This window comes from Carassius gibelio, chromosome A13 (genome assembly GCF_023724105.1).
Source record: "Carassius gibelio isolate Cgi1373 ecotype wild population from Czech Republic chromosome A13, carGib1.2-hapl.c, whole genome shotgun sequence".
In the NCBI taxonomy this organism is placed as follows: domain Eukaryota; kingdom Metazoa; phylum Chordata; class Actinopteri; order Cypriniformes; family Cyprinidae; genus Carassius; species Carassius gibelio.
This window is the reverse complement of record NC_068383.1, coordinates 18763442-18790226: the sequence shown is the minus strand read 5'-3', so window position 1 is coordinate 18790226 and position 26785 is coordinate 18763442. Positions and strand designations below refer to the sequence as shown.

At 36.9% G+C, this 26785-nt stretch overlaps 1 protein-coding gene across 5 annotated transcripts in view; it reads right to left on the bottom strand.

The window, feature by feature from the left end:
* LOC128026410 (E3 ubiquitin-protein ligase MARCHF8) overlaps window positions 1-26785 on the bottom strand; it is an 80506-nt gene that overhangs the window by 39137 nt on the left and 14584 nt on the right. For all 5 annotated transcript variants that reach the window (XM_052613518.1, XM_052613513.1, XM_052613515.1 and 2 more), the window contains exon 2: window positions 22540-22721. In XM_052613518.1, coding sequence (XP_052469478.1) covers window positions 22540-22635 — 96 coding nt within the window. In that variant the 5' untranslated portion in view covers window positions 22636-22721. The remainder of the gene's footprint in view (window positions 1-22539; window positions 22722-26785) is intronic.

Genomic DNA, 26785 nt, shown 5'->3' with positions numbered 1-26785 from the left:
GAATTCCCCTTCAGTTCCTGTGGCCGTCATTCAATACAGAGGATGACGATTCCTGCAGTAATGCAGACTACAGCTGCAACTGTAGAACAAACTCTTTGTATTCAGCCTTAAAACAATACTTGGTTTACTCCACTGAGGATTGTGGCACTGGTCTTGCTGTGAGCTGGCCAGACTGTGTCCATACACTGAACCCACACAGATGGACATCTCCGCTTGAATGCAGCCAATCTGTACAGGGGGCAGACTGAAGGACAGCCACAACTACAAGCTGATGTGTCAAGGGGTCAGGCATTGTTATTCATGCATTCCATTAACATACAGAGCCTGAATCTCTTCTGAATGTCAAATGCTTGCCTCTGTTTGTGACTCATTCATTTCATTGTTGAAAATAAACAAAAAAATTAATTTAAACAAAAGTCAAGGCCTTAAATGAAGATAGAATTTACTTAATTCTTCTAACTTGAACGGACAACTGATTAAACACTTTTAACCCTTAGTAAATGGTTGGAAAGGCTCAATTTTCTTTAAACAAGACAAAACAAAGGGAATATCTGTGCTTAAAAGACCAGCTCAGATTAGCATAATGTACAGAGTCTTGTTTTTGCTGGTTAGCACTTAGCATTGGACCCAGCATGGTCCTTCTGGTAACGTTTTGCTAGTTAAGATGGTCAATAAACCTTGTCAGGACACAAGCACACCATTACCTCATGATGGGGACCATAATCCAAAACAAAACATATGCTGGTGTGCAAACAGACAACATGCTCTAGTTTATAGAGGTCAGGTGACAGTGGATTGATAGCTAATAGTTTCACTACTGAAACACCATTGGTTTTATTATTTTGATTTTATTGTCATATTTTATTGTGACATGATACAGTGGGTATAGAAAAGAATCACCCTCCTTTAAAATAATCTTATTTTGTTGCTTTGCAGTCTAAAATGAAGATGGACTGATTTTGTTTGAACCAGCTATCAAAGATATATCACCAACATTTAAAAATTAAAAATAAAAAACCAGAATGAGTTGGAAAAAGGATCACCCACCTCCTAAATATTACTTGTAAACTTAATCAGGTGTAGCCAATCATCTTTCTAATGGAACACAAATTTTTTTTTTCAACCGTGATCAGAAAAGCTCATCATCAAACTGAACTGAACTTGAGCAGTTCTGCAAAGAAGAATGAGCAAATGTTGCAAAGTTAGTAGAGACATATCCCAACAGACTAAAAAAAACTATTGATATTAGCAGGAGGTGCAGACCATTTTATAAAAAATAAAAAAAAACGAAACCTTGTACATTCCTCTGCAGACACGTTGGGTAGATGAGTAACTTTAGTCTATATAGAAGATATATATATTATATATATATATTATCTTTTATTTATATATTTTTTTACATTTTCATTTATATGATGTTGTTGTCTGAAATGTTGTAATTGAGCTCTGCCAGCAATGTTTTCTAGTCTAACATTCCAACAGGAAGTGAAAGAGCATGCTCATCTTTCAGACTGATCCAAACTGTATGAACGTGAAACATCTAGCATTAGTAAACACCACAAAAACTGAGGTTGTCTTGATGAAATGCATCATAACTAAACGTTCTAGCTCACTAGTTGATGTCTAATTACTGTAGTAGAATCAGAGACAGAAGTAGGACAGAACGATACCTGGTAACAACCACAGTGACTAAGCTAGAAAGCTGGGTTGGGACTGTGTGAACTTCAGTAGAATCTGTGGGCTGCATTTAAGGTTCTGGCTAGGAACTGCTAAGATTACATGAGAGAGAATAGTTTCATAGGCCACACGAATAACTGGGCTCAAAAGGGTATTGAACAGTGTGTCTCTAGAGCGGAAATAGCTAGACTCACTTCCCATCAGCCAAACAGTCATTTACTGAAAGAACTAAATCAGTGACTTTCAGTTCCTATATTAAACTCTACCGTTTTTTTAATGATAAGAACCAAAATAAAATGTACAATGTTCAAATTATCAAATGAGACCGGAGGCAGAATACAAAAGTATTAATATTTCCACCAGCAAATACAGTTTGAGAGGCAATCAGGGTCTCTTTTGCTTTCCTCGGTTGCACTGTATTCTCACTGAGCTCCTTAAAGCAGCAACATACAGGTTAAGAGTCACACGAGAGTAAGCAATGCCTCCATATTACTGTGGTTGGCTGATTAGCTGGTCAGTGGGTTGATTTCCACACGTTCGTATTTATAACTAGTCCAGTAATTGGCCTGAATGGGTCAAACTGGTAGAAATTGAAGGAATAATTACAGCGTATCGCACCTTTCAGTAGGGATGCTCCAATCGATTGCCTGCAGATCAGTATCAGCAACAATCACATTTTTTTACCCGATTGGTAGTCAATTAATCTAATGGATCTCTGGAAGAACATTGGTCAAAGGATTTAATACTAATAACCTGATTCGCTGCCTCTGTCATGTCTTGTGTTCTCTGAATGAGAGGCAGTGGTGGGCCTCAGGCAGCCCCACACACACACAGCAAACAACAACAGGGAACAGAGTGTGTAAGATGACCTGTGTATGTCTTTCTTCAGATTAAGTCATAGGTGCATCTCAATAAATTATTATGCCGTGGAAAGTTCATATATTTCAGTAATTCAGCTCAAATTGTAAAACTTGTGTATTAAATAAATTTAAATAAATTTAATACACACAGACTGAAGTAGTTTAAGTCTTTGGTTCTTTTAATTGTGATGATTTTGGCTCACATTTAAGAAAAACCCACCAATTCACTATCTCAACAAATCAGAATATGGTGACATGTCAATGACTAATCAACTCAAAACACCTGCAAAGGTTTCCTGAGCTTTCAAAATGGTCTCTCAGTTTGGTTCACTAAGCTACACAATCATGGTGAAGACTGCTGATCTGACAGTTGTCCAGAAGACAATCACTGACACCCTTCACAAAGAGGGTACGTCACAAACATTCATTGACAAAGAATCTGGCTGTTCATAGAGTGCTGTATCAAAGCATGTTAACAGAAAGTTGAGTGGAAGGAAATAGTTTGGAAGAAAAAGATGCACAACCAACCGAGAGAACCACAGCCTTATGAGAATTGTCAAGCAAAATTGATTTAAGAATTTGAGTGAACTTCACAAGTAATGGACTGAGCCTGGGGTCAGGGCATACAGACATGTCAAGAAATTTGGCTACAGTTGTCGTATTCCTCGTTTAGCCACTCCTGAACCACAGACAACGTCTGAGGTGTCTTACCTGGGCTAAGTAGAAGAAGAACTGGACTGTTGCCATTGTTTCAAATTCCTCTTTTCAGGTGAGAGAAAGTTTTGTATTTCATTTGTAACCAAGGTCCTAGAGTCTGGGGGCAGGGTGGAGAAGCTCATAGCCCAAGTTGCTTGAAGTCCAGTTTTGAAGTCCAAGTTAAGTTTCCACCATTTTTTGAAAACAAAGTCACTGCACCTGGTTACCAAGAAGTTTTGTAGCACTTAAGGCTTCCTTCTGCTGACCAGCTTTTTAAAGATGCTGATTTTATTTTCCAGCAGGATTTGGCACCTGCCCACACTGCCAAAAGCACCAAAAGTTGGTTATTAAATGATGTGTTGGTATGCTTGACTGGCCAGCAAACTCACCAGACCTGAACCTCATTGAGAATCTATGGGCTATTGTCAAGAGGAAAATGAAAAACAAGAGACCAAAAAACTTAGATGAGCTGAAGGCTACTGTCAAAGAAACCTGGACTTCCATACCACCTCAGCAGTGCCACAAACTGATCACCTCCATGCCACCAGTGCAATCAGTGTTTTAAGTGTATTTTTCAATGTACTGTTTAATGATGGCTCATTTATGAAGAAAATCCCTTGACCCCAACTAATGGCATAACAGTGAAACTGCACTGACAGATCAGACAGTTTTTAACAAGAGCTCAATATTTTAGTAAGTTTTGATGCAATGCCTTTGATTTGACTTTAGCGAATAGAATGATAATATAAAGAAGTAAAAATATTATAGAATTGGTGGCTTATTGATAGTCCCAAGCAGAGGGTGAATGGGGTTGGATATGCTTTTAAATCATAAAACCATGGCAAAACCTTAGTTTCATAAGTCCCCTGCATTCCACTGAATGCAAGTCATTTCAAGCCCCATCATCCTTTGTGAATGGCTTCAGAGAGCCGTGACCCTTGATGGAGTGACTTATCTGCAGACGTCTGCTCCACACACTGCTAAAGAATGCCAGCATTTCGTACACCAGTACAGCTGTGTCCATCTGTTCATGGCTTTTCATACCGTGCTATTAACACTGGGTTGGACACACTTTTTCATTCAATAACTATTATTTTCTATTAGACTATGAAACTACGAAATAACACAAATGAACCAGTGGGAATTACGCTGAGACCACTATATTTCAGCTCAGCTGTAAAGGCAAACAGAACAAAACAAAGGTGAAACAAAACACAACAGAATAGCCTCACTGACCAGAGACTTTACATATGCGGTTTGGAAAATGAAATAAAATAAAATACATTTGCTGTGCATTAACTGCTCTGTACAAACGGGAAAGAGAAACGCAAAGACGCCATTCCTCTTTTATTTTCAAGCATTAGTGAAACATACTAAGTATCTGGTGAGCAAGGAGAAGCAAAAATGACTGAAAAAAGGTCAGTCGCCTCATTTGCTACAATTAATGAAAATAATGAGTTCATCGTTGAGGTACCATAAACTACCAGTGATTGGAAGAATAGGGCTAACTAAGCCATTGTTATGTAAATGATTGCAGTGCACAATGTGGAATTATGAAGGAAAAAGTGTAATTAGGATAAATTTTGTCTTTTGCACAGTTAAACCGAGAGAGAAAACCTAGAGAGCGAGACAGCTGGACTTGTGCAGGTACTCAAGCCCTTCATTCATTCCAGACCCAAGCCTACATAAATTAACTGATTGGTAATGAAAATGTCATCTCTCTCCTAAAGAAGTTCCCTCTCATTTACTATTCCTCAAATACATAATCTGCAGGCATTTGCATTAAGACCATGCATTTTAAAATACATTGCTGAGAAACACATGCATTAGCGTCTTGAATGTTGGTATAAACTAATCTCACTTAAAAAAAAAAATGCTGATCAAACCATAACCTCCCTCAGCTGAAAAAGGGCTTGCTGCATGACATATGACTGCAGAATGTGTGATTCTGCAATAGTTTGCATAACTCAAGCAGCTGTCTTTACCCTTCAACACACACTGAAGCATAGCCAACGGCTGACCTCAGCACTGTGCAGGTGTGTCCCACCTAACTGATGCAGCATTCAACACTAAAAGAAAAAAAATCCTCATTCCTGTTTCAGCCATGTAAAATAATTATGCAACTATATTATAAAAATATATTTATTCAGATGCACTCACCCAACAAAATCACCCCATTCATTCTATGATTCAGGCTTTTCAAAATATTTCCAATTTCCAAGTCATAAGAGTCTCTTTAGATATGCCTTGGATTTCTCCATCAGTGCATCGAAAGATTGAGGGTTTATTTTTTTTCACCTGGTGAAAATCCTACGTTTGATGACATTAAAGTAAAAGCACAACTTTCTTTATCAAACTGCATATTTTGAGGTACACTTCCCATAACACAAACTGTGGAGGATGAGGTACACGCAAAATATTAAAAACTATAAGCAATATTAATCAACCCTTAGCAAGCACAATTTCTTTCCTTTTTGCTAGTACTAGCATGACAGTGGCAAAAGGTTGTGATCTTTTAGAGAACTACATAGGTTCAGTGCTGATTAGGAGAACAAGAATTCACTGAAACTCTACTGATTCAGTGCCCCCTACTGGTGCTAATCCTGAAACTACCACCCCCTGTGTAGTTTCCTTTCATCAAAATGTCTGTTTAAATTAAATTTAATGTCATTTTTAAGTTCTAAATTGTCTTACTGAACACAACTGAAACAAATTACACATGAGGACATATGTGTGTGGGTGCTTAGCCTAGATATAAGCCCTGGGATGTGATTGTGTCTGATTACCACTGAAAAAAATCCCATCTAGGAAGATGGTTTCCTTGTTTTAATGAGACATAACTCGCGACATGCTTTTCTCTTGAAAAACAACAGCCAAGGCAAAAACATAAAAAGTCACTTAACATTAGCTATAAAAGCTATCTCGCTAAGCTGGGATTCTTGCGTGTGACTTCATGGAACAACACAAACTGTTCTCTGTCACAGCAGGAGGTTCATTATGGCCCCCCACGGGCCGTCCATTCTGACAAACACGTGTGCGCACACCCTCTCTTTCAATGACAGGTTGACGCCTCGCAGTCATTATAAAACAGCTCTTCTGGTCTGTCTGGTTTGTGCTGTTGTCTCTGCAGCACGTGTCAGATGCCATGCACGTCTCAACAATATGGAAGTCCTGATGGCTCAGAGCCACTCTGAGTCTCAGGCCAACTGGTGGAAATGTCACATTGTCTATCGTACTGCATTTTATCCTAGTCAGTCATGCGTTTCATTTGCTCTGCTGACTTAAAGGACATCTCTGGATTTTCGACCAACTTTGTGTCGTTTTTATGTCAATTATGTAAATAAACAGTGTGTACTCTTTATCCGGGTTACCTATGACCCAATCTCTCTGTTTATTCGTCTTTATTTATTAATTTATTATTTATTATTAGTTATCGATACATTTCCATTTTTGTCAATATCGCACACCCCTAGTGGTTCTTTTGCTAACCGTGTTCAAACAAGCTGTGAAGCACTTGCATTGTTTGGCCTCAGTTGGTGCAGAAACAGAGGACTGTAGGCAGTTTGACAACAGACTAAAATAATAATGTCTTCCCTTCATAACTAATAATTAAGGAATGCGTCTCCTCCTTGTACTGTACATGTCAAGCTTGGCAAACAACTCGCACAAGCATTGATTTGCTTATGTATTAGACTGGTTAGACTGTGAAAATAGGATAAAAAGGCAGAGAAATCAGTTCTCAGGTAAACATTTACTTTGATAAACATCACACAGGTGATTTAATGTCATTTTAGGTATAATAAAAATTAATATCAGGTAACGCATCAGTGTTTAAAGTCATTGCTGGGTGTCCAGTATAACTTACAATTTCAAAGTAATATTTTTTTTCAGCCATAATCTCTATTAGGGCTGAACGGCCATTCACTGAAATAATTGGTCGTCATCGTATACTAAACCTTACAATTATCTGCTGAATAGGTGTCTAAAATGCCACAGAAGCGTCAAAATGGGTCCGAGAACCTGTGACAGATGCCACCTGGCTACACGGTTTACTTTGAAGTGCCATGGAGATTGTAAGGGAAAAAATGAAGCATGAAAGTTTTCTCTGAGTGCCTGTTCTTTGAGTATGTGCTTAGTTCTAATACATCCTACTTTATGCACTGGCTCTAACATCTTTCTGAAAGCTTTTCTTTAGTCAGCCTCAGTTTGTTCCACACTGCTTATCAGAGCTTTCAGACTGTGCTGTACGTTTGCATTATGACGTTAACAGAAATCCTTTTAGAAGAATCTGTCTGCATATTCAGAATGGAAATTAGAAAGTAAGAGAGCTCAGAGGCTCAAGCCTAATAGTTCCAGCAGAACCTAATTATCTTCACTTGACAAAAACAACATACTGTTATTGAACAAACGCTTTCAAAATTCCTAAACCCAAACCAATATTTTAAAGTGGAACTCATCCTAGATCTTTTGAACTTTCAAAATTATGTATGGTAATTTAATTAAAGCTGGAATAATATGTAAACATTAATATATATATATATATATATATATATATATATATATATATATATATATATATATATATTGGGATTCTCCTTAGTTGTCGGTTATAATCATCACCATTAAAATAAATAAACCTTTGAAATATATCAGTCTGTGTGTAATGAATGAATATAATAAAGAAGTTTCACATTTTAGACGGAATTAGTGAAATAAATCAACTTTTTGATGATATTCTTATTATATGACCAGCACCTGTATACATACACATATAAAATCTGCATCTGAATTTGCATAAAGATTCATTCACACAGACTGTTTAATGCAGGACATGAATCCATTTAATCTGCATTTACAAAATCAAAGAATGCTTTGATGTTTTAAAATAAAATGTTGAATAATGATATTTGAAATGATTTGGTGGGGAAAAAAGTTACATATATTTATATATAAATTAGGGGTGTAACGGTTCACAAAATTCACGGTTCGGTTCGATACGATACACTGATGTCACGGTTCGGTTCGGTTCGGTTCGATACGTTTTAGATACAGCAAAATGTAAAAACATCTCAACTTTTCAGAATGCCGCAAGCGCACCGCGGGTCATGTGACAAGAACCAACCAATCAGCTTCATCCTTTCCCGTAACAAGGTTGAGAGCTCAGCCAAGATGAAGGAACAGCTGATCATAGTTGTATATGGATTGCAATTTTGAAATAAATTTAGTAGCAGAGCTACTGCAAGCGATTTTTAGAGCTGCAAATCCATTTATCCTTCGCTGAAATTTCCGCGTCTCATGGAGAGAGCACGTCATTGTTGCTTAGCAAAGACAGACGCCTCATGAGCGCTTCTGCCCGAGCGCTTTGGAAAGGAGGAGAAAGACGTGCTTAGCGTTTTCCACGCGTTTTTAGGCACGATATGTGAACGGCCCCTAAGGCGCTCGCTCACTCAGCACGCGCTGAAGGCTCGTTGCAAAATGTCTAATGCATTTAACAGACCAGAAATATAAGATCCTAAAATAACCAACAGGTCTGGTGTTTGGGTTGGATTCCCTGTAAGCTATAGTGTCTAAATGCTGCAGGGATAGTTTGCTGCGTGCATGTTTCTCCTTTTTTTTGTCTTTTCCCAGATAGTACTGACGCATATATCCCAGATATTCCCGCTGGTGTTTTTTTTTTTTTTTTGTATTCCCGCTGGTGTACCCTGTCATGTTGCAGATGCGACATACCGTTGTTTTTTTATCCACCACTCTCTTGCCATCACCATTATAGCTTAAAGGGAATCCAAAGTGCACCCAAACACCAGACCTGTTGGTTATTGGAGGATCTTCTCATTTCTAGTCTGTTAAACGCATTGGCTATTTTGCAACGAGCCTTCAGCGCGTACTGAGTGAGCGAGCGCCTGCTGAGTAGCCTAACATAAACATATAAGATGGTGTTTTTTTCTTCTTCGGGAGTGTCAGGGGCGTTGCCTGTTACGTTGTTTGGGTTATTGGGCTACCTTGTTGAACGCATATCATTATATTTCTATCTCTCTCTTTTTTTTTTTTTTTTTTTTTCTAATATAATTAATTACTCCAACGAACCGTTCGGTATACATAATGCGTACCGCGTACCGAACCGAAAGCGTCGTACCGAACGGTTCAATACGAATACGCGTATCGTTACACCCCTAATATAAATCTAAAATCACCTGTAAGCGGTGGTAAATCATTGCATGAGTAAGTCATTGAATCATTCATTCAACCGATTTGTTCAAACAGCTGATTGATTCTTTAACAAAACACCATCATGTGCAGCTCAGAGACGCAAAACTGTTCTGCTGTGGCTTTGTTTGGAACTATTTTCGTTGTTGAAATGCAGCAAAAACAAAAACTGCTGTATCTAAAATGTAAGTCACTTAATATTAACTTTTTGTTTATTGAGCTGTTCATCAAATTGAAATCACATCAGGGAGAAAAGCCCTCTGCCATGGCAGATTTGAGCAGTGCACTAGGGGTGGTACGGTTCAACTTTTTCACGGTTCGGTTTGTTTTCACGATTTTAGAGTCATGGTTTCCGGTTCAGTTCGGTATGTGCTATGTTTATGGAAAAACTACTTTCTAATAATAATTTAAAAATAAGAAGATTCTATCCAACTACAAGCAACAGCACAAATAAATACAACAGAGGAAAGATACAAAAAAGAAACAGTGATTTTCAGTGTTTTGTTTTTTGTCTTTTTTTCTCCGCTGCACATGCATCAACAGAAGCATATATTAGCTGAACCCTGTTTGTTTTACGTGTTATTTATAGCAAACCATATCACTGGTGCTTTGTCAGATTTAAGTTGAACCGCGGTCCCAGCACGTGCCGAACCATGTGTGGTTAACCGAACGGTTCGTTTTAGTTTTTTCTGCGAACCGTGCCACCCCTACAGTGCACATACCAAGAAGTTTGAATTGCAGTGCGGACATGCCGTCCAGGGAGGGCTTTATACACAGAGAGTGGATCCTCAAACAGTGAAGATGATTTGGCGAAGCGGATATCATCCTCTTTACTACAGAGGAGAATGCCCATTGCCTGTTATTCTTCTCACTAAAGACTGCCCCTTGGAAGGACACACACACTGTGGGATCTGCATGTATGGGAAGTTAGCCCATATCTCTACAGTGAAGCATGGCTCTTTTAGTAAGCATACAAATATTAGCAACTACCTAGCAACACCTTGGCATTGACCCAAAAACAAGGAAAAGGTGCAGCACAAGTACCACATTTTCTTCATAATAAATTTTAGACGGTTCTATCCACTTGTTAATGTAAGAGAAAGAAAGCAGTTTTATTATTCTGGTGAACCATCTTCAAAAGAATGTGTATGTGGCCATCTCCAAAATTATCTGACGGATAAGTCTCCATTTGGAACTGGTTGCCATGGCAATTCAGTCCTCCACTGCAATGCATTATTCTAGCACCTAAATTGATACATTTCCATTTCTAAAATGATATTTTGAAACATTCATACTTCTCAGGCCAGGCAGCAGCTTTGTCCATTACTGCATTTATCTGCAGAGTGGACTGTAACATCCTGATTGCTGTCATTTCTCATGTGGAGAACTTGCAGCATGAACATCACAGCCCCGTCCACACAATTTACCAGACACACAAACCCTTCATTTCTACAGCTGAAGTCGCCTCTATTTTCCAACCATCTGACTTGACTCTTTCATGTAACGCACACTTTTCACCATCCAATCAGTTCCCAATGACTAAAATCAAGTACCATACATTTGGTTAACTGGACATCCTGTTTCACTCTGAAGCAATTGTAACTGGGGAAAATATAACATTATTCGCTATTAACTAGTTGCTTATTTCATGCATATTATTTGCAAACTGGCAGTTTACTATTCTAGAGCCTATGTAGAGTTGTGGTCAGAATTGTTGGTACCCTTGGTAAATACGATATAATAAGGCTGTGAAAATAAATTTGCATTGTTAAACTTATTGATCTTTTATTTTACAACTGAACAAAAATCTAAACTTTCATTGAAGAATAAGAATAAAAAATGGGGGGGGGGGTTCTCATTATGAAATATATTGTTTTCATTAGGGCTGGACATTATGGGCAAGATTTATATCACGATATGTTTTTTAATTTCGGTCATGTACGATATAATTCCGATATCAATATGAACACTATTAAAAAACCCTCGTAAAAACACCCAAAATAGATGTCTGTGCATACAAACTTATGAAAAATAAATTTGACAAGTCTATCCAGGTCAAAGCAGCTCCGCTTATGAACACTTCTTTATCAGATCAAATGAAAATGCCATCGAAACTTTTCTGAATAAAGCCGGTTCCCTTCAGATATACATTCATATAAAACACAATCGTATTTCGATTTTGAAACGTGCAGTGCTCATGTTTATTCAATAAAGTCAAATGCCACAAATAAATCAATGTATAGGATATACTGGTAATGTATATCGAATTATCAGAAATGTGTTTAAATCATATCACATATTTCACATATTGAAATAAATAATATTGATATTGAATTATTGTCCAGAACTAGTTTTCTCTAACACATGTTGGCCATAATTAATGGCACCCTTAGAAATTCATACGAGTATGATATATCTGTAGAACATCTCCATTCATAATTACAATTTTGTAGCACAGCAGGATGATTATGAACATGAATTTATCCAGCCATTGCTTCCTGTTTCACAGGAACATAAATATAGGTGAAAACAAAGGCCAAATTCCCAAAATCATACATCACTATGAGTAAAACCAAATATTTTAGTTCTGATGTGCAGAAACAGATAATTGAGCATCACAAATTATAAAGTGGCTTTACAAAAAGAGCTAGAGCATTGAAAATTCCCGTTTCCACAATCAGGGCAATAATGAAGAATTTCCAATCAACTAAAGATGTAACAAATCTTAGTTAAAGAGTGTTAATTTCTTAAAAAATAATAAAAATTTAACTGACCCCAAACTTTTGAACTGTAGTGTATATGCATACAGAATTGTAATTGGTCTTCCTTCCTACATTTATTTGCATATTCATTTCAGATTGGTATTGTTTTATTCATACTTGTGACTACGTGTTGATTTTTGTGCAAAGCTGACTGAAAAGAAGATGCAATTCAATTAACGCACAAGTCAACACTAAAAACATAAGCTTACAGCACATTATTCTTTTGTTGCCAAGCAAGCAGCGCTATTTCCACCAGGGAATGCAAATTTAGATTTAAAATGACATGAATATAACAACCAAGTTAGAGCAAATAGAAATCTGAAACAAAGACATTCCCCTCTAGTCCTGCAACAAACCTACGATCAGACAATGACCAGAACACAGATCAATGTTTGACTGCCATCCATCATTTCCCAGCCTGTTTTCTAACCCAGCATCACGTCCGGACAGGAGTGTATAAATAGCAAACCATTGTGAAGCATTTCAGCATCAGAGATGTGATGAGACAAAGATAGCTTGATTTCACAAGAGTTTCAAAGTAACAAAGAACAGCCTGATTGGTTCAATTACAGAATAAAGCATTTCCTGATCAATTCAGTTCACAGAAACTACTTGCAGTCTAAAATGTTGTGATGTGGATAAATAAGCAGCTAATGACAAATAACTATTCTTTAAGCTTAATAGAGAGAATGGACAAGTAAGCATCATCTAAGCATCTTATTATGGACGTCATATTAAAAGTTGAAGATTAAAATAGGTCTGTCATGCAGTGGGGTTAGATAATAGTTTGGTGGGAGTGCTATCTGTGTTTGTGAATAGTTAACACTGCAACATTTACATATGCAAAGCTCCTAAAATGACCCTAATTTTCTCAATTAGATAGAATAATCATAGTTTTATGCTAGGAGAATGATGGACCTCTGAGGCACACTCTCTAAGAGGCCAGTGTTTGAAGATGGCAGGGAGGCAGGGGGCATCTAAAAGCATCTTCTTCTTCCCCTGTCTTGGCAGAGCCCCGATTAAAAAGCGTTCAGGAACACAGCAATTGATTTCAGAGTGAGCGAATCAGCTGGGTCGTGGGAGTCTAAAAAACGCCAATCAACATGTCACTGTTAATTAGGCGCCACTCGGAGATGGCCGTGAAACTCTGCTTCTTTCGCATGGTGAAGAAGAAAGCACAAAAAGCAGTTTTTTAAGAGCCAGAGCTGGAGGGCTGCCTGAGCTCATGCGTGTTTTTTCTCCCGAGAGACAGAGGACAGGGCTGAAGGTCTTATCTCAGCCTCTCGCATCAGCTGGAACAGGACCGAGCTAGTCTCAGCATCAAAAGGCAAACCCAAGGATGGCAAAAAGTTCACTGAAATCTGACTTTAAGACTTTAGGCAACTTTTAGGAGTAAAGACACAGGTTTCTTCATCAGTTCGTCTGGCAATGAAGTTTAGGATGCATAATATATGGAAGCCAAGTGGTCTTTGTGTTTTTTAGTTTTAGAATCATTCACTCACTCTCATACAGTTTTAAACCTGAGACCTGAATTTCTTTCTTCTGTTAAACATAAAAGCTATTTTGAAGAATGTGGGTAAGTACTATTAGTTGGCTGTCACGGACATGCTTAAAATACAGGTATACATCCGCTTTCTCTCAACTGTTTACTTTCACTTTAGACATAACCAACTGTGTTGTGTGTGTAAACCTTCTGTGTTTTTGGCAGTATTTTGTCTGTGCTTGAGCTGTACATGCTCAGAAAAAGAGAATGTCAGAACTGCAAGTAAATTAAGTGTTTAACTGGCAAGGCTTTAACGCTCATGCAAATAATGTACTTTAGGGATTGCGAATAAGTGCAGTGTCCTGTGAGTGTAACTCTACTGCTGAGTTAACTTTTGATGTGAATCTTTGTCCCGTTGTACAGTATATTGAGATGGAGGCAACAGAACTGTAACTGAGCTGAACGGATGCTGCAGCACTATACTATGATACTTCTTCAAAACCAGATTGTTGAGGCATAATACAGACTAAAGACTAAATACAAAAACAAATAAAATCACTTGTAGCATTCCAATGAATGTTTCTAGTTTTTAGATATTTATTTTTAATTTAGACATATAATTTTCATATCAGTGCATCCTTAATTTAAGTACAGTAAATTCAAACAATCGATTTGGGATAACTCTGGCACATAACAACAAAACAAACTGTTGTGGGGTTGTGGGTTGCATAACATCGACAGTCAACTGGCTGTCTAAGTTGCTGTCCAACTCCACATCTCACTGGACACGAGTTAAATTAGGAGACAGAGAAAATTATGCCCTAGGGTTAAGTAGGGGCTATTATCATCTCTGCCCACGTTTTTAACCACCGCACCACCATGAAAATAAGGGAGGAATAAGAATAATGATAAGGAAGCGAGAAGGAGAGAGACACCAGCAATGCAGCAACTCACCTACCAAATGATGGACAACACAGACGAGTCATGCTGACAACAATATTGATATTTTCACAGTTCATTTCTCGAGAATGCCTGGGCAAAATCTACAGGGTACAACGCACATGTGGTTTATTTCAGAAACCTCTGCTGTCTTGCTGCCTCGGTGATGTCATCAACTAGACCGGGCCTGACAACACAGATGAAACGAAAGCTTGTGATCCTATATGACTGGCAGGCTATTTCTCACACATGATGAAAACTATATGCCAGCTTTTCACAAAATTCTCACTTTTAGAGTTGCAAGACCTTCACCTAATGCAGGATGAAAGGCTAAACTACCAATTCTGTAATAAACCTTTAAAGTAACATATATTTAAAGGAATTCTGTTTGGTTAATTAACTGCCAAAAGGTTTGGAAAAAACTACACTTCACTACAAGATAATTTTATTTTTCATAGTGCTGTCACTTGATTTAAAAAAAATTAACTAATTAATCGCACGGTTTCTGAAATTTACGCAATTGAATCCCACAACATTAAAGTTTTCAAATATACTTTTATACTGCAAAAATTTCACATTCAATCTGCAAATTAATGTAGAAACCACTTAAAGACACTAACATTTTTTGAGTTAAGGCAAGTATCACTGATACCTTTACTACTAAGGACTCAAGGAAATTGTTTTTTTTCCTCCCTCATATTTAACCATTGACTAAAACCATTCAACATTAGTCTACAGAATAACTGAGAGCTATCAATTTTAAAGGGCCATGAACTGAGAAATCAAAAATCCATTGATCTTTTGACAGGGAAGAGGTCATTGTTCTATAAAAACATTCTGTAAGTTTCAGAACTCAAAACATAATAATTAGTATTACATTGGAGCCAATCTGCCAAAATGTCAGATTGTGTAATGTGCCACTTTATTTTGTAATAGAGCAGGTAAACCCTACCATCACAGAAGATCATCAACGCCTGCTTCTACATCACTGCCTGTTTAGCTCCGCCCACTGATTTGTGCACATAGTGTAAATAACGAGAGGCAAACGCAGGACTACACAGAAATCAAAATATAAAGATGCTCTGAAGATAACAAAATGCTGTTTAGTGCCAAGTTGAATAAAAACACAATCTTTGCATCGCCTTCCTTCTGATCTCAACATTAGGTAAAAAGTGACCAGTGGATAAATTTAATTTTGAATGCAGTTCCAAAACGCATCAGTAAAAGTTTAGTTGTTTGTTCACTTCATTTTACAGCTTCATTTACAAACAACGCACAATTTAACGCAGAATTTTCAGAGAGATTGAAACTATATTGGATCCCAGTAATGTCGCACCCACAAAAGTGTGAGCAACTGTTTTTATTACGTGAAAAATCTTGATAACATTATAAGTGGACCTCAGAGAACAGCACAAAATAAAATAAAAAAGGCAGTTCATGACCCCTTTTGGGGACATTTATAAGACTTTAAAAAATAACAACTTCTGATTTAAATGAACTTAAAACAATCCCGACATAAACACATTATAATAATGTCACATTTAGCTACTTGTGCCTTTAAATAAATTAAATAAATCCCTCTCAATGTTAAAAAGTCTGTTGCAGCCTTGCATTAAATTAATTAAGACTGACAGTAAATACATTTATGTTGCAAAATATTTCTTTTTAAAATAAATGCTTTTGATTAATAAATGTTTTTGAACATTCTGGTCATCAAAGATTTATGTAAAATAATTTACACAAAAATATTAAGCAACAAAACTGTTTTCAACATTGATAATAAAAACTGAGCAGCAAAAAAACATATTATGAGACTACAGTAATGATGCTGAAAATTCAGCTTTACAAATCACAGGAATAAATTAAATGTAAAAATATACTAAAATAGAAAATTATTTTAAATTGTAATTAAGTTTTGCAATATTACTGTTTTCATACTTTTGTTTAAATAAATGCAGGCTCGGTTAGCTCACTAAACCTTTTTCATTAACTCATTAAAACATTTTACCGACTACAAAACTTTAAGGGGTACAGTTCACTTTTAAATTATATAAATAGTTTAATTTACTGAAAAATTGACAATTTATCCAGTATTTTTATTTCATGCTAATGCCAAACTCTGTTGAAATCAGTTTGAGTCTAGTCTCCAAGCCAGTACAACAAAAGCACTATTTGCACAATGCAGGACGATGAAGCCTATGTAGGGCCTTCTAAAACGTTCAAGTATGAGGTTTCAGTTCGGTTAGCTAACTGGGTAACTGAATAGATCAAATTTAGTTTCCTGAAGACTAGTTTAACTTTCTAATGAACACAGGGCATCATCTAGATGACTGCATATAGTTAGCGCACCGACTGTGCTTTCATCCACCGACAGTAGTTTACCCAGTTCAAATGCTCCCTAGGTTAAGAAAATATTCTGTAAGCACTGCCTCCACCTGTTGTCATCTAAGACAGCATCTCTGTAGCATCTGAAGGTTTCCCTGGAATTTTCTGAAGAATATAAACTATAAGGGTGCATTCAGCTTGTCAGTTTCTCTCAGAGCCGTTCACAATGAGGACTTTATGATGAGAAGGAGCTCACAATCTGTTGCTGGCAAATGAGAAGTGGGTCATTTTAGCTTACAATAATCTTAATCTCTCAAGACAAATCAAGTGAAGGCTGGAATGGTACAGCAGTGTGGGTAAAAATCAATTAATATTTTTTTTTTCATTCAATTAAATGGTCAGAAATAAACACATTTTTTATTCTAGCCATGGTATTGTGCACATTGATTACACATGAAATAGTGTTTGTCTTATGGACAAACAAGCAAAATCATGATACTGTACCCTTTGAATTATAATATACAGTATACAGATAATTTTCCATTACCGATATATGGTGCAATGCAATTTTCTTTCCCTGAAAATTCCAGCCCAGGAAGTTAGGGTGCCTGTGTATTTTCCATATGCCATCAATAAAGTTTAAAAGTCTTAGTTAAGTCTGCTTTGTTATTCTGAAACCTCAAACTAAAATGACATTAGACAGTCATTTATATAGGAGAAACTAAGCATTGCACTCAAGTATGCAGTCCACTTAATGCAAAAGAAACTTACAGATTTGACAGTGTACTCCGCAGCAACATTATACACCACACTCTGAGCAATGCTGATATCACTGCAAATGTCAAACACTGACACAAACAAGTTGCTCTGGCAGTCACACGGCACCTTGGTCTCTCTCGAGGAGATTAGAGTGTTGAGGAAGCTTAAAAGCGTCCTACAAAGATAGTGCTGGCATTAAAATCCTGTTGCTCCTCAGTAAACATTCCCCCCCAAGCTTCCTGGTGGCTTCAAGTTATTTTACAGAGCTGTGAGGCTCTTATCCTTATTAGCATATTACTAACATTCAAAAAGCCCAAAGCAGGGCATTCTAGGGAAGACAGATTTGAACAATATGGCCTTGTTAACGTTTGGCCAGTTTCCCTGCCCTCCGGTTTACGAAGCGCTTTTTCAAAATATACAGACTTACAGAACAGCCAAATTTACATTTTTCACAGATAAATACAGTTGTTTGTATTCATGCCAAAGCGGCAGTTCAATTTCTGTCTCCTTCTGTTCACGTCTGTCAGTTCGTGAAGTCAAGGCTCATTCTCTCTGCATTATTTGAGAGATTATTTCCACACAGCAGCTGCTCATGAAAGCGTCATGCTGTTCGACAAACAGATTTCAAGAAGACGTTGTGTCCAGAGGTCAGCGTTTGATCACAAAGCTCGAAACCGCTCCTCGCTTTAAAACGTTTTTTCACATATCCCATATCTCCTATCTATTTTTATTTATATATATTAAATAGAAAAAAATCTCTTTTACTGTATTTCTGATCAAATAATTGCAGCCTTGGTGAGCATAAGTGATTTCTTTCAAAAACATTAAAACACCTTACTAACCCCAAACATTTAAACGACAGTTTTCCTTCTTCAGATAAATAAAAATAATATTCTGCAACAATGCACATGCAGTTAGTGGACATGCTTTGACATGCTGTGGTGTGGTGCTGAAAAATATATTATCAATAAAATAAAATAAATAAATAAAAAGTAATCATGCCATTTCAAATCTGTATGACTTAGGCCTATATTTTCCTGTTTGTATACAAATGGAGATAAATGTCTTTCCAATACAATTGAAGTCAGTGTCAGGATTTTGGACTCTATTTAGTTCAAAAACAGTTGAAACATCATTAAATATATATCTTTGTTTACTTTTCACTTTTCACTTTTGCTATTCCTTCAAGTGTGGGTAACCAAAGTTTGAGTCTGGATCCCAAAAGGTCTGTAGAGTCAATCCAGGCCTGTTAACAGTGTATTAGTGGCACTGGGATATACTGCTGCCTGATGATATTCATTTTAACAAGATGGTGGTAGATTTTGGCAGTCACTGTCACAGACACTTAGATTTCATTTAAAGGTGCCATCTGTAATGTTTGGCAAAAAAAATCAAGTCATACTCCACATTCCATACCAGATGGGGGCAGTATGGCTCAATAAAGTGAATTGGTCTACTCTAGAGTAACAAACGAGAAACGGCATAGTCTCTATGCTCCGCCCCTACTTTCACAACAACCCTACAGCCATAGCCGAAGCATAAGAGGACGTTTTGCCTCCAGAAGAACGTTGGGTGATGTCAAGTGATATTGAAACATGACATCTTCAAGCTACTCCCCTTCACCTTTACCAGTCAATATGTTCCTATTCGTTTTGTTCATATTACATTTTGAGTTGTATATACACATTATTTGAATTAAATTAATTTGACAGACAGCATTCTCTCAACATCATTGGTAAACATAAGACAGCTGATCAAAGCTAGCGCCAACCAACGTAACCAGAGATGCCAACTCTCAAGCATTCACCGTGAGACACACGCAATTGACTCTTTTCACGCGCTTTCACACCACACATCAATTTTCTCACGCACAGAAAAACCACGAAGCAAAGAGGACACGGAGACCAACAGACTAGACAGAGCAGGTTAGTTATGAAATAAAACAATGGGTAAATTATAGATAGCTAATTATCAAACGCAGCTACGATTAGCCATCGCTAACATTAGCACGTTTATCGAACAGCCTTCAATACATTTCTATGTTATAACTTCCCGAAAACAAATAAGTTACACAAACATATAAAACAAACTTCTAGCGAAATACTAACAGCATCTAACGTTAGCTTACCAATCCAAAAGAAATGTTGCAAGTTCGGAGTCGAACTTCATTTCTTTCAGGTCCATCAGTTTTCTCCAGCGATTGAAAGCAGTGCTGATGTTTACTCTGGTTCGGCTCCTTTTCTTATAGGATTTGATTTGTGTTTCCGATCGCAGTTGTTTCCCTGTAGCGGGTGACACTCTCTTCACTGAACTGAAATGAAGTAGTGTGCTGTACTTTCCACACGATTGACATCAGGTTCAAGTACACGCCCACAAGCCGTGCGAGTTATTCATGTATTGCAGGTTGGCTGGTGGTTATGTTGCCCGCATACCGCCTCCCATGGCCGAAACTGGTATTACGACACCTGTCAGGCCGGGGCTAGTAATGCTAATGCTAATTAAGGTTGATATCTCTGCAGCACTATAACTTGACATTTTTTTAATGACATCATCGCCCTTATTTCTTCTCATTCTTTTGATGCATGTAGGTCATGTTATGGATATTTTTACCTCAATTTTTGCATTTGGCACCTTTAAAAGATCAATTTGACACTGATATGAGCTTATAAGGTTTGCACAAGCAAAACAATACAAAGAAATATCACCGTGACATGTACCTGAGAGTTCTGCCACTTGTTCATTTCAGAGCATTCAATAGCACTGCATCCGCAATGGGAGCTGGCGCTGAATCTAAAGCAGTGGGAATGAGGGTTTCTTTCCACAGAGACACAGAGGAGGAGTTGTCTGCTGCTGGCAGATGGGCTGTGCTTTCTTTGCCTAAAGGCGATACGCCCCCCGGCTGATCTGTATGCTGAGTGAGAGGTAAACGATACTGTCCTCAGTCTGTACCAAACACAAGCTCCAGGTGTTAAGAGTAAAGAGTCTCTCTAGACTCCAAGAAATTCAGTGTGGAGCTCAATCATAGAAAACCACTAACGAAGGAATTATAGGCAAGAAAATTTAAGAAAAATGTTCTCAAAACTGATGAAAAACAGAGTTTGTGTTTGAGCATAAAAGGGTCATACTAAACGCAGCATAATCCACTGATGGAGCTTTGAAGGATTGTGGTCATTAAATTCCTGCAGGGTTTGATTATCGTGACTCGGTGACTAATATTCATGGCCCATCACCCATCTATGCATCTCTGACCAATCAACATCAATCAAAAGAGCCTCAATAACTACACTGAGTGCCATCACTGATGTAGGGTGAGTCTCACGGAGCCTGTCAGGAACATGATGTGTAATATTTTATGCACAAAACCAAAAGAAAGAAATACAAAATGAAACCAGTTTTGCAATGTAACATCACTTACATGACAATTAAGCCCATTGCCCCCAATATATATATATATATATATATATATATATATATATATATATAAATCACTTTTGTCATTCAGGCAGAAACTTGTCAACAAGTCAAGTCAACAAATCGAACTGACAGACAGCTAAGTCCAGCTATAATGACCATCAATATCTCCACGATGATCTTGATACACAAACCACTATCCATGGAGAGACACAGAGTACACAAGACTGAAATTCTATAAAAAAGTTCAGCCACCAAACAGTAGAAATGTAAACATGCAGAGCCTTTGATTAAGAGTGATTCTTAGAAAATAGTTTGGAAACGATGATTGACATGCCGACATTTAGGATTTAACAGACTTCCTGCTACTTGATCCAACAAAGGGGGGAAAAGCAGCTTGTCTCCTGTTTCCTGCCCGGCTCTGACAAACAACCAAACAGCTGATGGAAATACCCAGCCTCAGGCCACCAATGAAACAACACTCATTAGTGTCACCGTCCAGTCTTCCTCAAACAGAGTGCCGGACTACAAGAGGACAAAAGAGCCCGGCTAAAGAGCTGCACAAGCTGAAAACTGATGAGGGTGAATATTAAGATTCCTTTGGGCCTAAGTGTTAATGAATCAGACTTCCGAGAAAAGAATAAGGCAGATGATAAATCATGGGTCACAAGGCTAGACAACATCTGACACCACAACTTCCCACCTGTGAAACACAGTCTCAACCTATGATACCAAAACTCTCACTTGCACAAAGCCTTATCATATCCACATGCATTTTGGGTAGAAAAGATATCTCTTTAAAGGAATCATATCATTAGAAATTAATTTGTTCATTCATCTTCTGTAAATTCAATATATTTCACTATCGTTTAAAAGTTAGTGTCAGTATAATCCATTTCTTTTTTTCAAAGAAATGAATACTTCAGTAAAGACATTTACAATGCTACAAAAATGTATATTTCAAACAAATACTGTTCTTTTGAATTTTCCATTCATCTATATGAATGTATAACAGTTTCCTCAAAATTATTAAATTTGAAATTCGAAAGCATAAGACACTTATGAAAAATGAGACTTAAAAAAATTAATTAAAAAAAGATTTTTTTTTTTTTTTTACACAATAGAATATAGATAACATCAAATGTTGAAAGTGAGAGATGATGATTTATTCAAAATAAGACCAGGATTGTAAATTAAATGAAGAGTCATTTGAAGAGACCTCATGCTGAGTAAACGTAAACAATTCTTAAAGGCACAGCGTCCCAAATATTTCCTAAGTGTTTGAGAAAGCTTAAAATGTTAATGAAACCAAAAAAACAGTAAAAACTGTAAAAACAGGATACTGTCTTTCAGTAGGAATGAGGATGAAGGTATAGCAAGGGTCACAGATTATAGTACTGTGTCTATCAGGTGGAAGACGAACCTGTTTATCCTTTTCCTTTGCCTTCCCGCTGCTGGACACCCAGGAGGAAGTGACATCACGAGGGATGACAGAGATTTGGTGCAATGGCATGTTCATCCCCGCAGTTCAGTGGAGCTCACACTCTCTGAAGCTGAAGCCTGTCCACCAGCACTGGCATGATGGAAAGAACCACTAATCCAAATCTGACAGAGAGACAAAAAAATTAATGCTTCAAAAATATGATCATCCATCATTTTATTCATTCCTACTGCCATAGTGAACAGAAAATGCATACAAAAATATCTTTTAAATCAACTGCCATTAACTGCTTTTTGTGGATGGTGATGTACGGCTCGGCGATAAAATGGTAATCATCGCAAAACACTTGTGTGCAACTATACAGTAAGTATGCTTTTTAATCTACAAATCACCATCCTTTACCATGGATTTACTGTAGTAACACTACTGCACCATCGTATTGTGGCAGAAATGTGGGATATTCAGATTGAATTTTATTATATTATTAATGTAGACGTATTAAATATATGAAAGGAGTAGCTATAACATTGTGCATTTATACTAAATGTATTCAGACCACTGTTTTTCAAACAAGTACATCATATATTTTTTACCATGCTACTGATGTGCTATATGTGTGGTTTTAAGTTTGCTTATCATGATCCAAATGCATGCCACTATGGAAGACCAATGGTTAATTTTAATAAAAATTAAACAGTCATAATAATTAATCATTACCATATAAAAAAGAGGTTGTTTCAAACAGATGTTACTGTTTTGATAATGAACATCTGCATTCTAATGCGAGCTACTTTGTCAGCTCAAGCTACTGTCAAATATGCAACTCTGAGAGAAACAAAATTTGTAATATTAATAATATTGCAGCCTGCACTGCAAACTGCTCTGAAGATACAGTACATTTCAGAATCAGGCAACACAAATTTTTTATACAATATCACTCATTAGAACATGCAGAAATAAAAAAATCATTTTTTATTATTATTATTATTATCAAGATATCTATTTTAAGGAAAGAGAACTGGAAGTGTAAAGAATTCAAAAATGTGGCGTGTTCGTCATGTTCTGACCATAAAGAATAGTTTTACCACAATTAATAAAGAATTTAAAAGATATTACATTATTTTGATAATTTACGATATTGACTGATATGAAAGAAAAATTATCAAGTGTAGTCAATTTTAGCCATAAAGCCCAGCCCTAGTGTGATTATAACTGAGCCAGGTATAACTGAGCTTATTTAAACACTCGTTCAAGATCAGGCATATTTCAACATATTTTTCAATGAATATCTATATAAATTTGCAGCCTTTTGTCACCAACCTGGAATACTCTGACAAATCCAGTGACTATCCAATGAATTAATTAATTAATTAACTGATAAATATATAGATACATACATACATAAAGCCCTTTACTCCTGTTGCCAATTCAGCAAATTTCAGTTTTTTGTGCTATAAGAATCAGATGAATCTGAAAATCTGTTAACGAGAATCTTGTTTTAAGACCAACAAGGATGTTGATCAGGAAAACATCCCACACGGTGAAATCGCGGTAAGTTTTTACAAACACTCCAGCATTTTAATTGAACTACAAAAACATCGAGTCTCACGCAGTGAGTGAGGAAATGAGAAGCAGCAGCAGAAGTTAATTCACCAATTACAAACCGACTCCCATATTCTCCATAATGAAATGCATTCTTTGAAGGAGAACAATGAGCCCAAAACATGCTGAGACAATGCAAAGTCTGCTTACAAACAGGCCGTTAACTATCAGCATCTGCTGCAAACATAACGGCAGTTATAATTCTCTCCATTTAGTGAACATGTCAACGGGCGTGTTGTGTGTAAGACTTTGCATCTAGTATTGCCACAGTGACCACCAGCATCGTGACAAAATTCACCAGTTTGTCACTGCAAACTGAAGATTATGCACCGTCTGCTGGTGCAAATGACTTGATTAACAGACACACAAAACTGCAGAATGACAAACTGTTGGACACTGAGAGCTAGTACTGACAATACTGAATATCTCAGCACTGTTTCAAACCAACAGTGCAGTCCAAAAGCTCGAGTCAATGCTTTTTGTAAATATTTGTTTTTTTTTTTTGTCTGTTTTGATTTTTTATTATTTTTTAACAAATAGAATTTTTGAGAATACTGTTTAAAAATGTAATATAAAAATATACATATTTATTTTAAATGAATGTAAAATGTCAATAAAACACCAATAGGTAAATGCATTTCAATCTAATAAATATAAACATAAATATATGAATAAATATCATTTTCATTCCTTTAAATATATATATAAAATAAGAAGATATACATATAAAATAAAATATAAAATATTTTAAAACTATTTTGACATCATTAATAATCAAATAAGCACATTTGTGACAGTGATCATGAACTCATCTGCACATGCTCTGTGGAACACAATAATTGTCATTCTGATAAAATAATATGTAATGAAAAATACATAGAAACTACCAAAAAGGAGCTTTTACAATAGTGGAAACTAGTTTCCGATTTTTGGGATCCTACTGAAAATTACAACAGCTTGAAGTAATTTTCACATTTGGTTGTGTGATCATCAGGCAATGCATAAGATGATCTAATATTATGATATTGTTATAATGGTCAACACATGGGGAGGAGCGAATGAAATCCTCCCTTTTTGGTGTCAAAAGTGCCATTAATTCATAAGCTGCTCACAGAACAGCTGGTCAGTTCATACGGATCCAGGACTCACAGCAGGACAGTTATCTGAGCAGAAACTGCTCCACATGACTGATCGACAGCCCGTGCTAATAACACCGCATTAAAGCAGAGGCCATGTGACTGCAATCACTCATGTGCTGTCGGATCAATAGGCCGAGGATAATTTTGAGCACTCTAAAACAAAGGCAGCAGCATATGGTTTACTGCCAAGCCCGTGAGATGTGTGACATGATGATGAATCTACAGGATCTTGGTCCATTTTTGTAGGTAGATTTCATGTTTTCATGATCAGTAAAACAGCTTGTTCAGTGTCGACGGAAGAACAAACACACAAAAAAAAACACATCAATCTCGTGGCTTTCTTTTCAATAAACCAGTGACTGGGTGGGAAATAGGAGCTAGTGGTCTTAGGATTTTCATAAAATCAGATGTCATAATAACAATACTAAATCATGGTCTTGAAGCCTCTGGAGTGATGACTAATGCATTCCTGATCTAAATGAGCGTTGCAGAATGAGAATGCCTCAACGCAGTCGATCAGGGTGGAGGTCTGTCAATCTGATGTGCCACATACAGTATGTACTGTTTAAAGGTCATATTTAACTACTGTCATTAGCGTGAACATTTGGGCGGTGTTATGCAAATCCTCCCACACTGTGATGTAGTCTTACATCTTTTATAAAGAATACAGTATTTCTTTAGATTTGCATCTTTAGGGATCTTATCTATTCACAAACAGCATGTAACTCTCCAAAGAGAAAAGAAAACTTGAAATCAAATCATGTGACCCTGTTAATTGTTGGTCGACTAAAGAGAGAAACTGGAAGCCAGGTAACAAACAAGGGACCAATGTGAATGGCGATGTCACTCAGGATGTTTACAGTTTGTAACCTAGCTTTTCCTTGAACCTGGCTCAAGAAGAAATATAACTATACAACCATTCATTACCGTACTTGGAACCACTCAGCCCAACAAGGTAAAAGCATCCATTAAGTAACCGCTTAACAACGCCCTAACAACCTAATAGCAATGCACTAAAACCCAAGAACCTTTTAGTAACTGCACTGTAACACTCCAGCAGTTTGACAGCAAGTATTGCAGAGAATATTTGTTCAGAAATGTTCAAAACTAGTTGTTATGATTAGCATCTGGGGATCAAGGAAGGAAATGTCCCTGCGTAACTGAAATGCCTCAAAGAGAATAAAAAATGTTGGGTTTTTGAGTTTCGGAGAGAAATACTGTGATAAATTATTGAAAATAAACAATATGTTCAAATATGGTTAAATAGCCGGTCTTATATTGCACATAGTTTAATAGTTGCATTGAATTGCATTACATAGCTCACATACAAAACTGACAGAGTAACAAATGGCCTCTGCTCAAATCAGTCACCAACTTCAAGCTCATAAAACAAAGAATGGCTAAGAGGACCAGCAACGGATCCCTGCTGGCTGCATGTGATGTATGCTTTACGACTGCCACAAATACAACTTCCACAGAGCCTAGAG